This window comes from Anabas testudineus, chromosome 6 (genome assembly GCF_900324465.2).
Source record: "Anabas testudineus chromosome 6, fAnaTes1.2, whole genome shotgun sequence".
NCBI lineage: Eukaryota > Metazoa > Chordata > Actinopteri > Anabantiformes > Anabantidae > Anabas > Anabas testudineus.
The window spans coordinates 24,487,757-24,503,430 of NC_046615.1; the positions used below are offsets into that span (position 1 = coordinate 24,487,757).

General features: G+C 44.0%; 1 protein-coding gene across 1 annotated transcript in view; it reads right to left on the reverse strand.

The window, feature by feature from the left end:
* Positions 1-7,660: 7,660 nt before the first annotated feature.
* The window catches only part of LOC113165759 (ankyrin repeat domain-containing protein SOWAHC-like), a 30,794-nt gene continuing 22,780 nt past the window's right edge, over positions 7,661-15,674 (reverse strand). Inside the window, exons 7-9 of the mRNA XM_026365469.1 lie at positions 11,172-11,244; positions 8,581-8,676; positions 7,661-8,095 (exon numbers count right to left, since the gene is read on the reverse strand). Of these exons, the coding sequence (XP_026221254.1) occupies positions 7,947-8,095; positions 8,581-8,676; positions 11,172-11,244 (318 nt within the window). The 3' untranslated portion in view covers positions 7,661-7,946. The remainder of the gene's footprint in view (positions 8,096-8,580; positions 8,677-11,171; positions 11,245-15,674) is intronic.

The following is a 15,674-nucleotide window of genomic DNA, read 5'->3' on the forward strand; positions in this document are numbered from 1 at the left end:
ACTTCTTCTCCAGACAATCACCTCCTTCCACTTTTGTTCCTACCTAAAACCTCAGAACCAGTCAGACTCCTCTTCTCCTGCTGCTCCTGCAGGTGCAAAGTACAACTGAAACAACATGAACGAAGTCACTGGAGCTCGAATCATCAGGAATCTATTCCCTACACAAGAGTTGAACATTCGTACTTCAAAGCTGCATCACCAGATAAACATTTGTTTCTGTCTGACAATTATTCATCAGATGCTCATTTGATTTGACAAGTTACTCAAAGGGAGCAGAAATGCAGGAACATGTGTCAGCAGTTTGATTCCCTTTTTAATCACATTCAGCAGCTGCAACTGTTTCTGGGTTTGCTGCCGAGTTTCCACCAGAGCAGACGATGAGAGGTCGACGTGTACGCGACAAACTGCAGGTGAGCTCTGGCTCACAGTGTCTCGATTAACAGCGGCTGCAGCATTTACTGACGGAGGCTGGTTTACCTCGGAAATAAAGTAACAAAGCCCAGAATAAAAACCTGTGAATCGGTGCCGAGGAACGAGAAGCCACAAAATCCAACAGGCCTCAGATGCAGCTTAAAGGCAGTAACAGTACTGCAACTCTGCAACTTCTCAAAAAGTATTTGTCCACAGACTATTCCATCAACTTGTTTTGTTATTAAGATTTGGTCAATTGGTCCCACAAGGACGGACAAGGTTTCTTCTATAAGACATCCACGGTCCTGATGTGTCCCTGACAGCGTCACAGGAAAATTCACTGGGCACAAACTGAAAGAGAGAAACTAAACCCTTAAGACACTTCAGTGTCTCTTAGTCATTTGAAGTGTTTTCCCCTGTGAACCTTTGTGTCTGTAGCTCTTTCCACTCTGCACTTATTCACACGACTGGACAGTCGAACAGTTTGTTTATCTATGTTCAGATGAACACAGTGACTCAGGTTTAAGAAGTTTAAAATGTCTCTGCACCCACAGGCTCATCATATCAGGTTGGTGCATCTTGTGGATGGAGTGGATCCTCAGCACTAATCTTCTCAGCCATTGTTTCCCGTTATCTTTATGATCACTGTGTGAAATCAGTCTGATAAAATGTGAGTCAGTTGGAGGAGAACACGGAACGATACTGTACATGTCCCCTTCATTCTCTGAAACATTGAATACTCTTCATCTTATTAGCTTTATTACTGACTCTTTACAGATCCAACCTGCTCTCACCTGACTGTAGCTGCTGAGCTGAGCACAGAGACTGGAAACGGGAGGCCGGGTCCTCAATGGATCATAATCCAGTTGCAGTAGCTGCACTGAGTAACATGGTCTATCAAACCCAGGTCAGGTCTGGTCCAAATCTCCTGTTACCTGTTTCCACAAAGGTCATGTCAGGTTTGTAGCTGAGTTCTACAAGGCGCTGATCACAGGAGCTAAAGCAGGAACAGAAGATTAAAGACAAAAAGATCATTTAACAAATCGCAGACATTATTATAAGCTTCTCTGAGTAACCCCAAAGATTTCTGGCAGAGAACTGAGGGTTACTGAAGGAATGTGAACACGTGCAGTGACCTTTAGCCCTGTGGTTCTTCCCTCTGGGTTACAACACAACCTGTCAGTCAGAACTTTAACCTGCAGCACGCAGAGTTATGGATCCACCTGCTCTCAGACAGCCGGACTCTCCTGTTGTCTCTTCTCATTTATTCATGTGGTTTGTGAGCAGCAGTGTTAAAATCCACGGCCATGAAATATTCACCCTGACAATAAATAATCGCCGGACGGGCCACAGGAGGAAGAGGAGGAAAACACAGGGAAGAAGAGAAAACAGAGGCTGTTTCCAGGAAGGTTGAAAGAAAACAAGCTCAGTACAAATTCCCTTCACAGTAAAACCTGCGTGTGCACAGACCGATGTGGACGGAGCGAAGAGTCCAGTGGAAAAACAAGCGTTCAAATGTGTTCGATTTTAGAGCTGAGAGATGATTTTAGTGAAGAAGTAAGAAAAGACCATTCTGCACATCCTGAACAGCAACACATTCACTAACAAGAATAAACAGGAAAATGGAAGTGAGTGCATTTACTACCTAAATTAACTTTGGGTGTCTTTTTACATGTGAGTATTCTACACTTCAGTTCAATTATTGTGTTTTTACTCCACTTTTATTTTGCAGAATAAGAATTTCAGTATTAAAAAGAAATCTATACATAAACGATGACATCATTAAACATCAGGAATCTGAGCTCCACCTCTAGATCTTCTTCCACAGTACCATGGGTCTGTGCTGGTACTGGATGGTATTTTTGGTGTAAATACCATGTACCACGGTACAGGCGGTGGTGTTACCCTGCTGGGAGAAGCAGCACAGACCAGCACATCTACAGAAAGACAGACAGACTCCTCTACAGGCTGGGTAATTAAGAATACCACTACAGAGGTTACAGAGCCAATCCTGAGTTTAATCAACGCTCACGTTTTCACATTTTTAATAACTTTTAAAAAGTTGTTCAACAGACTGATGAAGTCTGATTTTACAGTTGCACAGAATCTGTTTCTCTTATTCTTAAGTCCAGTGTTTCTGAAACAGGGTTTAGAAGATGAATTACAGAGATAAGATTTGGTGCAAGTTCAAATGAGAAGGTAAAAGCCTTCAGGAGTCGAGAAATGATGGGCTCAGTCTGTCGATTTCAGTAATTACAATCTGACTGAAGCGTGCAGCTGCCCTGAAACAGCATTAGACACAGAGGTTTCCAGGATCTCACGGTGATTTCTGCATTTGTCTCCTCTGAGAGGCTGAAGACATGAACTCACACGCACATCACCAGGATATAATACACACTGACATCCTATTTAGAGGTGCACACACACACAGCATGCACAGTCACACACACCTGTACCTGCAGACAGCGTTCTCTGTTTCAGATGTCATCAGGTCTGTAATCCTGCTTCAGAAGCCTCCCACTGTAATCTCCAGTGTACACACAGTCTGTACATGTCAGAGCTGTTCCAGTGGCTCGAGAAATTCTGACAGGAGGTGGTGTCGTAAAAATCCTGATGAACCACCACCGGCCTCTGACCACGAGCCTGGACCGGACCTGCATCACTGTGTGTTTGTTACAGCTCTTCCTGATTCACCTGATCTTCACCTCACCTTCCTACCAGCAGACGTCTTCTCTGGCAAATGCGTGAACACATTTCTGTTGGTTTCACACATTTCTTACATCCTTTTTCAAACCACATGTCAACTGAAGAGCCCAAACTGTCCTGCAATAAAACAGTGTTTCTGATTTTGGTTTTTGAGAAACTACAAGTGGAATAATAACTTCACACGACGTCTGATCCTGCTGCCCTGAGCCCGTGCAGGATATGAAAGCTGCTGAGAAATGACTTCCAAGTCGATCCTTTGAATATGACACCAATGAACAGTAGCATATTGTGTTCTGTATTTAGCAGGAACAACATATGGTGACAGAATGGACGAGCGAGGACAGAGTTTCAGTAGAAAACCACGTCAGTAGAACAGACGCCAACAAGCAGAAGGTGGTTCAAAGTCCCATTCTCTCCTTTTTGTGATTAGTACTTACATTTTCAGCGGCTTCGTGGTTAATGCTCCAACTGAAGAGCCTCAGAATATAGAGGTCTTATCGGAAACGTTGGGATGTTAAATGTTCGAACAGAAGTCTGCAGTACTACAGGGCTGTGTTGTCTGAACAAATGATGCTCCACTGGCTTCAGAAGCCCCTCATCCTGTTCCCCCTTCCACCTGCTGACTTGGTTAAAGATCAGGGGAACCTGGCAGCTCGTCTTTGGTTTCCAGCAAACTTTGGTGAAGTGAGCGGCGACCGCTCGGCCAGGCCAACACTAGTCCAATTACAAGATGTAATCATTTTGCACTCAGTTGGTAATGAGGTCTAATGCCAGCCCCGTATGATAATTCCCCCACCGGATGCTGGCTTGATCAGATGTTGAGCTTCGTAATTAGACGGGCAGAAAATCATTATTTGGTGTTCAAACAGAAAATGAGGTTGGGGGGAAGTCAATTTGGTCCAGCTCTGTGAAGCGTAGACAAGAATTTAATGATTTAATTACAGCTGTAAGCTCCTCGGATAAGACTTCAGTCGACCCGAGGCTTTGGTCGAGCTGGGGGTGAGGAGGGGGAGCCGGGGGAGGAACACCTGCTGTGGTTCTGAAGAATTGTTTTGAATCTGATCTCTCTGCAGTGAGAACCAAACCAAATCAGGTGTGGTCCAGTTCAATAGGTCCACAGTATTCACACCGGATCACTAGCAGACGTGATCCATCAACATCACACCTGAGCTTTAGGTTCTGGGATGTAACTGGGGAATATGGAGACAGATGCATCTGAAAGCAGCTTTAAGGATCCATTTTAATGTCAGTGGCATTGACCAGATAGAGATGAGAGGAGGAGCCAGAATCCAAGTAAGATCCAAACAGGTACCTGATCCAACAGGGAGCACATCAGGAGATGTGGGTCATACAGTGAGGAAGGTGAAGGTGAGGAGGGAGAGAAGCTGGCTGGTTAGGAGACTGGAAACAGGGGAGAAACAGTGACTGGATCTAACTGCAGAGGAGAACTGGAACCGAAGTGGCTCTAAGTTAAATATTGATGTTCTGAGGAACAATGAGTCAAACACGTACACCTACGTAGGATCCGTGAAATCTGCTCTGATGGGTTTTTTCAGGCGTCTGAGGACAGTTGAACAGACACATAAATATTCCAACTGCTTTAAATATGTGTGGAACTTTGATGATACTGGTAGAACAGGAACCCGTTAAAGCTGTTTACTGTTACACTCTTTTAGAAGGAAATTCATTTTAAATAAATGTCGTCAGTAACATTTAAAGAGGTGAAGAGTCTGTGTTCCTGTCAGTGAGGAGCTGTGACACTTACATTCATCAGTACACCTTTCTCTCCCGTCTCTGTCACCTGCCTGCAGCGGCTGCTAACTCCTGCTCACATGAAAAACACCACCCACTCCCATTTACATACAGATGGCAGATTGTTCACATTAATCATCTAATGACACAAAGCTCGTGAAATAAATCAGGAGGCATCTCAGTGAGCATTATTCAGAAGGCTGAACTGAGCATAATGGAGCGCTGATCACCTTCCTATTGAGGGGATAAACACCTTCATTTTCACCTGTCATCTCTCATAAACACTGACTGCACGTTGGAGGTGTCTGTGTTCGTCTGGGACCATTAGAGGCCGAGCCGCTGGGCAAACTATCGCAACGTAGATCTGACCCAGTCGTATTTCTCTTTATTATACAGAAGAATCAACACTGCAGCATTTACTGAAAGGTTCTGGGATCAGAGGTTCGTTAAAACAAACTAATGAATACTTATTTTAAAGAGGCCAGGAAGGACTGAGGACAAGAGTCACTGTCGCCTCTGACTGAATATTTAATGAGAAATTAGTTGGAATTATATCCTAATTCAGAGAAGGATTTTTCCCGAAGCTGTTCTACTCTCAAGGCGACTTGAATTAAAGACCTGACTCCGCCTCCTCACTGAGTTTGCTCTGCAGAAGATAAAGTCGTCTCTTATTTTCTGAAAGTGTGATTCTGTGAGAGCGCACGATAACATTCCCTTGATTCCTACACTCTGACTTCCTCCATATGGCAGCAGCTGAGAGCGTCGTAGTGTGCACTAATGGCGTCCAGTCATCTTCCATCAGCCAGTCTGTCAGGCAGCTGCCTGTGGCTCACTGCGAGCCTGCTGAGCGGACCTTTCCACAAGATAACACATCGCTCCATGACTGCAGCAGCCAGCGTCACTGACTGTCAATCACAGCAGAATGAGTTCACACAGTCAAGTGTGCAAACCTAACTGAAAACACCTGGTGACTGTGCAGTTCAGGTGCAGATGGTCAACGTGCGCTTGGACATCCCAGAAACAGCTCCAGGTCACCTGTGGATCACAGTCAGTGTCTCGAACTAAAAGATGACACTCTGAGCTGCATTAGTTATAGTTTGTTAGTCTAGTTCACGCTGTAAACCGGCCTTTTGTTGCTAGTTAAACTAACAGTCCAGTTCAGTCCGCACATTGTTTTTCACACCACTATGAACTAAAAAGAAAAAAACTACTACAAGGGGGAGGTAAATGTCCCGTCCAGCTGGACGAACCCGGTTCAGATGTCGACAGAAGAGAAGTGGAATCGGTGAGTCAACAGTGAACGGCGACGTCATTCATCTGTGGCTTCACGCTCCAACGCATCAGGCGACTGCTGAGCTCGTCTCCACTGTGGAAACCTGTTAATGTGGATTATCAGCTCGTTAGGCCTCATTTTCCATTGACTAGCCGTCATGGCGACAGCCACTTTGTGTTGAACAATGACCCGGCGATGAGTGAAGGCCTGCCTTTTCACCTAAACACCGACACATCCTTGTCCTCCCGGCTCTTTACATGCTTGGTGAGAACTGACAGCTGTGGAAAAACATTGGGGTCAGAGTTCATCAGGGCCGACCTCAAGTTCAGAGATCAGCACATTGTTGTCCCATTGAGGAGGCGGGAACCGAAGGGCCCATAGACATCACTCACAGCCCCTCTTTACTTCCCCCCTGCCTCTCTGTAGCTGGACAGAAGGTTCCCGGTGCCCACTTAGCCTGTGAAAAGGTTTTGTTGCTAAATAGCTGTTGATTAGCTGAAGGGGGAAATAAATAGTCCGTGGGGGCTGGGAAGTGATGCTGCGTGTTAGGAAATGAGCTTGTAAATGCAGACTGATGCTCCCGCAGCTTTTCAGAGAGCAACAGCTATGGATCTTATCAGGGAGTTCACGACTGAGCCTGAGACTCCAGATTGTCCTGAACACCGACTCAAACAGAGGAAATGAGGCTGCGTTTGTCATCTGCTCTGTGTATAAGTAGTTTCAAATTTAAATACACACACATTAAATAGGATGTAGATCATCCTCTGCTGCCTGTCCAGAGTCAGGTTCAGTGAGGTAGAATCAGATGTTCAGTATCAGCTGCTATCAGCTCCGTCTGCTTCCAGACAGACAAGGCTGAAAAGCAACCAGTGAACGTCACCGGACACTTTTAGGTCTGCGGGGTGACTCCTTTAAACATGGAGGAGCTCCCTCTCGCACTCTGTACCTTCTCTCTGAGGCTGAGCCCAGACAGAGGAAACTCGGTTTGGCAGATTATCCTCATCTCTTTCTTTCAGTCAGTATGAAAAGATTGCGATAAATGGGAGTTGGAACACAGGCCGACAGTCTGATACTGTGCTGTGGAGGCAACATGCTCTAAGACAACGGACAAGCTGGATTTTTATCTGCAGGATGTTTTTCTACAGATGATGCATGTGGATCGAAACACTGCTGTGTGCAGCACAGCAGTGTTTTAACTCGCAGCGTTGTGTTTGTTGGTCTTTAGTCACACATGAACTGAATCCCAGTCTCTTCACTAATTCCCACATTAAGTGGGGTGAGCGTTTGTTATTAGTGTGTCCTCCCACCAATCTGCTTGTCACGTAGCGCTCAGCTTTATTACAACAGATAATGAGCTGCATGCTCTGAGCCGTCCGATGGGCTGGAGCCTTATGAAGACGTTTATGAAAGTGTAGAAGAGAGCGAGAGGCGGAGACGTGTTTGACTGTGTCTGCTTCCTCACAGAGAATCCCACGAGTCAAACTGATTTCAAATTCCTTTTTAATTTTGTCTGCACAGTTTAAAGCTCCAGCATCAGGAAACATCTGCATTCGAAAATCCACAGGAATGAGCTGGTGATGTGTTTCTCTGTCACTGTACAAGACATGACTTCAATCGTAATGATACTTTGCTACTAGCATACAGTATAAAACCAAATGTTCAAACTGTTTTTATTTTGGTTTCCTCCAGTTTACGTTAACGTTACCACCAGGCTGTGTGCTGAGAGACTCTGTAACTCTTCCAGACACTAAGTCATTGACCTCAGAACCCTGAGTTGTTGCACCAGGTGAAGCTCCGCCGTACGTCACACCTGCAGATCCAACGTGTCGTGAGAGGCCGACTGCGGCACCGTCCCAAACTCCAGGTTGAGTTGACCCTGACTGCGAGAGCGGGACAGGAATACAGAGGACAGAGCGTAACGCGGCGTTCGTCGTCCATGAGAGAAGCTCCCACCTGTAAACAGAAGAACAGATTCCAGGATCTACAACATAAATCTAGAGCCGGCCAGTGGCCTCAGTGACTTTTGGTCGATCCAGATCACACCCTTCCAAAGACCTTTTGTTTTCACAGCTTTCAGACACTGTCTCACTCTGACCAAGCTGGTATAACTGTGACTTCATGTATTAAATTTCAGAGACACAGCAGCAGGAAGCAGGAGCTCTGTTAATCAATTTCTAATTAGAATTAAACTGTGTACATAGTGTGTTAACGTCTGTGCTTCTCTACACAGAGTGTTGTGTTCAGGATCAGCACCATCAACACCGTCTCTACGTCTCTTCGCTTTCAGGCGTATGTGTGGTACTGTTGCTGTTTGACATTTAAACTCAAGTTTAACATCGTGTGAGTCAGATTTCTGTTTCAGTCCCACATCCTGCATCATACGGCAGAAAAGCTGAGAGACTGAGTCAATAGTTTGTTTTCATACTCGATTTCCTGACCTGAGTGAGAGTCCGGTTTGTGGAAGACGTCTGTGGACCCGGTCCAGTAGTGAACCGCTTTCTTCCCGTGATAATCTCTGATGCTGGTTTTAGCGTCTGTGGAGGAAAACAGAAAAACATATTTGACAGTGATGATATTCAACTTTAAGGAAGGTATTTACTGTGGCCATTGTCAGACGAAGAAAGTGATGACACAGCTACAGGATCAGTGGAATCATGTGAAACTACTGGCAGAACTCCTCAGAGAACCTTCAGTAATTTGCTATAAAGTAATGTGAGTTCAACTTTGACCTGGTCTCAGGTCACACAGTAAAAGAAACGAAGGCTCCTGCCCACCTGTGGGGGTCATTCAACATCATATTCTCACTGTACAATGATCAGAATTACACAGTTCCCTTCTGCTCACATCCTCAGATCTGTTCTCCATCTTCACAGGAACCGGCGTGACTCATTAGTAAGGGGATTTCGAAGTGCAGGCCTGGTGGACCAGACTAAACCCCCTCCTGAGCATGTGTGGAGGCTACAGGAGCAGCCACAGAAAACCAGTTTCACTTTCTGCTCATTGTTCATATGAAGCAGGTGAGAAAGTTCAGCAGAGAGCAGATCGGTGTCATCTGAACTCCTTTAGAACAAGATGCGTTTATGAATTTAGCTGAAGCTCTGTAGACGTATCCGTAACATGGACATACGGTGGGAGCAGAGTGATTTGTCATCTTTTGATGGAAGAAGAAAACGTTTTCAGTGCTTCACAACGACAACAGATCCGTTTGACGTGTGTAACATGAATTATATAAACAAACCATATTAGACGGCACCAGGTTCCGATACAGTCACATAAATAGCAGCACATCGTCCACAGTGATCGATCAGCTGAATCAACGTCTGTGAAACAGCTTGAACACAATCTGAACATCTTCAGCTTGATGAAGGAGGATTTACTGGCTCACTGTTGGATTAGACCAATAAACTGACAACTGAATGTGTATCTACATAACAGACCGGAATGATTCGATCCCGTTGTTCATAGACACAGTGGGTTTGATCAGGACTCGTGCAGAGATTCCAGCTGAGGAGGCTCCAGTTTGGACTCAGGTTGCAGCTCAGCTCAGTGTGACACCGACAAGCTAATGGTTACATTGTGAAACTGACTCTGGTCATTACAGACAGTTAAACTCCCACCAGCCCTCCACGCACCAACGTTAAACCCAGTTTAAACTGCTGCTTCTCACAGAAATCATATCTCACCTCTGCAGCAGCGAGGAGGCCACGCGCCACTGAACACACTTTTCATGAAACTGAATCTTGTCATCTGAGGGGGTGCCGTGGTGAACTGACTCAAGGATCTGCTGATCTGAAGTGTGTTTTAATCCTGTGTTAAACTTTAACTTGGTTGTACCATTAATTTCACAAACAACCTTCTTCTGAGCAGCAGATTTCTTAACATAAAATGCCCATCACTCCGTTACCTTTTCCAAAAACCAAAACTCTTCAACCGAACTAAAAATAGAACTGATATGTTGAGTATCAGCGTTTTTCTATCTTGTCATTTCTGTAATTGTTAACAGCAGCAGTGGGGCCACGTATGGATGTACAGCTGATGGAGTGATGCAGGCCTTCCCCAGTGTTGATGTTATAATATTACTACTAAACATATTGGAGGAGAAGTAGCTTGAATACATGTTACACAGCAGGCTGGACTCAAACAGAGCCGCTCTGTTTTCCATGTGGACAACAGAGCATCAACAGTGGGTAGGACACTGTTTAGTGGTTTTGAGAAAGCTTCAGGTTTAGATTTCTTTTTACTGGCGATGTTGATTTAGCCCATTTTTCTTGTCTTATTATTCTCTGATCCGCTTCACACCGTGTGACTGACAGCTCAGATCAGCAGCTGCTCCTGCAGCCACTCCCTCCTCAGTGACCATATGGAAACAGGCGGAGCGTCTGGAGACAGTGACCCCGCGGACCAGACGTGTCCACGGTGAATTGTGCGCTCTGACTTGCAGCATATGGCTGTCTGTGGTTGCAGGGGGATCAAACCAAGGTGCGGGGGCCACCAGCGCTCCACAGGGATCATAGCGAGTCCATCATGAAATGGCTTAAGGCTCGGGTGTGCCTCATTAGCTGCAATATGAAGTCCCCGCCTTACCTCTTCCTGCAGAGGAGTGGAGGTGGTGGAGGAGGGTGGAGGTAGAGCGGTAGGGGGGGGGCAGAGACGTGGGTTTGGACTGGACTTGTCAATCTGAGCGTTTGAGTGGGTCTTTGTTTGGCAGCAGCGATTTGCATCAGTGCTTTCTTCCCCTCTCACAGAGTCTCTGAGGCGTGGAGAAGAGGAATCCCTTGCTGCTCGACTCAACGTGTGAATTTAAATTTTATACCTTAATATGAATAAAGGCCTCACACACACACACACACACACAGCCAACAATATAAACCATGGTTCTAATTCACGATGTGACAAATTACTTTCACGTTAAAGGAAAAAAACAAATCAGTTTTATATCTTGTGCATAAAAAAACAGATGTCAGAGATGTGGAGTCTGCTCACATTTCATACACTGTTCAAAAACTGAAGTTAAGGTGGACCGACTCACTGTAAGTGTTGACGAGGTTGCGGACAAGGTGCTGGTGTCCATGAATGGAGGCGAGGTGGAGAGCTGTGTAACCCTGTAAACAGACACAACTGAAATGTGAACACACGATTTCCTCTTCACACAAACCACTGAGATCCTGCTCTACGGGCTGGATCATGTGACGGAGCACCTGATCCACACTGTAAACCCATGGGGCCACAGGGTAACACCAGAGAGCTTTATATGAATGATCATATCATGAAGAGATGAGGCCTCAGGTGTGTTTTTGCTGTGCACGTCTGTAAATGTCCTTACAGACCTGTGCAACTTAAATGCAAGGACGCATTCAGACTTTTGTCCACCAAAAACATGCTGTCTGATTAATGGAGGACAAACGTGGAGACGTGAGGAGGTGAAGTGTCTCACAGACACCAGGTCTGATGTAACGTAATAAACAATAATCAACAGGATCAAGGATCAACCTGTGTTAACATTCATAGTGAACTCATCTCTCTCCTGTCACACAAACAGACAGTAGAACAACACTTTATCTTCTTCCTGCATTTACTGTTTCTGTTCAGACACATCTGACCAATAAGAGGAGAGGTCGTTCTCACGTAGTTTGAAGTGAAGTGTTTAGGTTCGCTTGGATTTTTCTGTGTGAAACGAAACCGAACTGAGGAGAAACTGCTCCAAGTTTAAAAACTCATCGACTGATTCGGACCCTTAGAGAGACGGGTTACGTCTACATCTCCACAGGTTGTATCACTAGGTTTTTAGGACAAATGCTTGATTCCTTAATTGACTTTAAGAAACCACCTGATTCCTAAAAGCAGCAGCCTGAGAACAGTGAGTGTACCGTTATTGAACTTAACACATTTAATTTGTAGATAATATAAATCATTATTTCCATCCAATAAAACGTATTAATCCTAGATCAACTATAATGACGACCTCAAAGTTTAATACTTAAAACCTGCACTAACTAAAACAAGCAGTGAACACGACATCGTCATCTGAACCCGTTTTCCACATCCAGCAGTTTCTTTCCAAACTGAATCTGTTACGAACAGGGACTGACGGGACGAACGAGTAAGAACAAAAATATATATTTATTGACAAAAAGGGCAGGGGACACAGGGAACTAACAAACACCAACAAAGTATCAAAAGAAAGAGACCTGAACACACGGTGCTACAAAGTACAAACAAAACCCTAGCCAAACATACAAAGTGACAACAGAAAACCACGCACTAATGCGGACATGAAACTAACTAAATGTACAAAGTGACAAACCAAAATCACTGCGCAAGGCAGGCAAACAGGAACAAACATACAAAACTAACAGGAAAGTATCAACTAAAAATGCTGCATAAACGCAGACCAAACAAACCTGACTGACTGACTGACTGACTGACTGACTGACTGACTGACCGACCGACTGACCAGAGACGTGGAGGAGTAGTGTGCAGCATGAATGAATAAGCAGAAGTGACAAACCAGCACCGAACTGAGGACTGAGGGGTGCTTTTAAAACAGAGGGATGCACAGGTGAATTGAGTCTGTAATTAGTCCGGTGTGTGGAGTGGAGAGTGGAGACAGTCCATACAGGGGTGTGGCAGGAGAGTGAGACTGAACAAAACAAAACCAAACCAAAAGACCAGGCCAGAGGGAGGAACAGTAACAGAATCAGTGACCCGTTTCCTTTCACACACAGAACATCCGGTCAAACAGAAATGCTTCACTTCACGCCACATAAGAATTATAAAGTCTTCTTATTAGTTAAGTGGGTCTGGGCCAGAACAAAAAAGAAGCAGGTGAAGAACTGCTGCTGGAACAACTGCACAGTAGTCCAAAATGCTGCAGCCAGAGTTCTGACTCGACTTAGTAAGAGAGATCATATACAGTATATTCAATTCAATTCGATTCAATTTTATTTGTATAGCGCCAATTTACAACAGAAGTTATCTCAAGGCACTTTACAGTCTAAGGTTTAAGACCTTACAGAAAATATTTATACAAAAAATTATAGAGAAAACCCAACAATCCCATTTGAGCAAGCTTTAGGCAACAGTGGAGAGGAAAAACTCCCTTTAGAGGAAGAAACCTCCAGCAGAACCAGGCTCATAGTGGGCGGCCATCTGCCTCGACCGGTTGGGGTGAGTGGAAAGAGAAGAGAGAAAAGAACAGCAGGCAATAAAGACAACAACAAGCATCAAGAACATTGGGCAGATGAACTGGATTCTGGAGATGTACAGCTCCAGGCCGAGGATACCTGCAGAAAAGTACAGAGAGAGGGAGACAGAGAGGAGGAAACACAACTAAAAGAGAGAGAAGACACAAAGTTAATGACATGCAATGGTAGAATTAGAATGGATACAGGAGAAAGGAGAGAGGAGAGGAGCTCAGTTTATCAGTAGAGGTCCCCCAGCAGACTAACCTACAGCAGTGGAACTAAGAGATGGTTCAGAGTCACCTGATCCATCTGTAACTATAAGCTTTATAAAAAAGGAAAGTTTGAAGTCTAGTCTTAAATGTAGAGAGGGTGTCTGCCTCCAGAACCTGAACTGGGAGCTGGTTCCACAGGAGCTAAAGGCTCTGCCTCCCATTCTACATTTGGAAACTCTAGGAACCACAAGTAAACCTGCAGTCTGAGAACGGAGAGTTCAGCTTGGAAGATATGGAACTATGAGGTCTTTAAGATAAGATGGAGCCTGATTATTAAGTGATTTATAAGTGAGGAGAAGAATTTTAAAATCAATTCTGGATTTTACAGGGAGCCAATGGAGAGAAGCTAACGTAGGAGAAATATGATCTCTCTTGCTAATTCCAGTCAGAACTCTGGCTGCAGCATTTTGGATTAACTGGAGGCTCTTTAATGAGTTATTGGGACATCCTATTAATAATGAATTACAATAGTCCAGTGTGGAAGTAACAAATGCATGGACTAGGTTTTCAGCTTCACTTTGGGACAGGATGCTCCTAATTTTAATGTTTTTCAGGTGAAAAGAGGCAGTTCTAGAGATTTCTTTGATGTATGAAGTGAAGGAGATATCCTGATCGAAGATAACTCCGAGATTTCTTACAGTATTACTTGAGGCCAGAACTAAGTCATCAATGGTGAGAACGTGATTAGACATAGTGTCTCTGAGATTTTTAGGCCCAAACAGTATAACCTCTGTCTTGTCTGGATTTAGGAGAAGGAAATTGGAGGACATCCAGGTCTTTATGTCTTTTAAGCATTCTTGAAGTTTGACTAATTGATTAGTTTCTCCTGGTTTCATAGATCTATAGTGTCGAATGCAGCACTAAGATCTAACATGACGAGTATAGAGAGTAGTCCATTGTCTGATGCCAATAGAAGATCATTAGTAACCTTTACCAGTGCTGTTTCTGTACTATGATGTACTCTAAATCCTGACTGGAAATCTTTTCAAGGATTTTAGAGATAAAGGGCAGATTGGATATTGGTCTATAATTCGCTAAGACCCCTGAGTCCAGAGTAGGTTTTTTGAGCAGGGGCTTGACTACAGCAACCTTAAAAGCCTGTGGTACGTAGCCTATTTGTAAAGACAGATTGATCTGATCTAATATGGACGTGCTGATCAAAGGTAAGACATCCTTGAGGAGTCTAGTCAGGATGGGATCTAAGAGGCATGTTGATGGTTTAGAGGAATTAATTACTGAAATTAATTCAGAATGATCTACAGGGAGGAAGCAGTCTAAGTACGAGCGTGGATCTAGAGTTGTTGTACAATCCATGCTATATGCAGGGAGGATCTGATCAATTTTTTCTCTAATAGTTATGATTTTATTTGTAAAGAAATTCATGAAGTCATTGCTGCTGAGAGTTGAGGGAATACTAGGGTCAACAGAGCTATGACTCTTTGTCAGCCTGGCTACAGTGCTGAAAAGAAACCTAGGGTTGTTCTTATTTGCCTCTATTAATGAGGAGTAATATGAAGTTCTAGCTTTACGCAGGGCTTTTTTATATATTATTAAACTATCTTTCCAGGCTAGGCAATATTCATCTAAATTGGTGGAACGCCACCTCCTTTCCAACTTACGTGATTTCGGCTTTAAGCTATGGATTTGTGAATTGTACCATGGAGTTAACTTCCTCTGACTCACTAGTTTATTTTTCAGAGGAGCAACAGTATCAAGTATTGTTCCAAGTGAAGCACCAGTACTATTAACAAGATAGTCCACTTGTGCTGGAGTAACATTGAAATAACTGCCTTCCTCTGTGTTGGTACATGGCTCTGAAATAAAAGATGGAATCAGTTCCTTAAATTTGTCAACAGCATTTTCACGTAAACATCTACTGTAGAGAATCTTATCTGTAGGTTTAGTAAAGTCTGGTACTGTAAATTCAAATGTAATTAAGAAATGGTCAGATAAAAGAGGGTTTTGGGGAAAAACTATTAACTGATATATATTAGCTTCTCTCCATTGGCTCCCTGTAAAATCCAGAATCAAATTTAAAATTCTTCTCCTCACTTATAAATCACTTAATAATCAGGC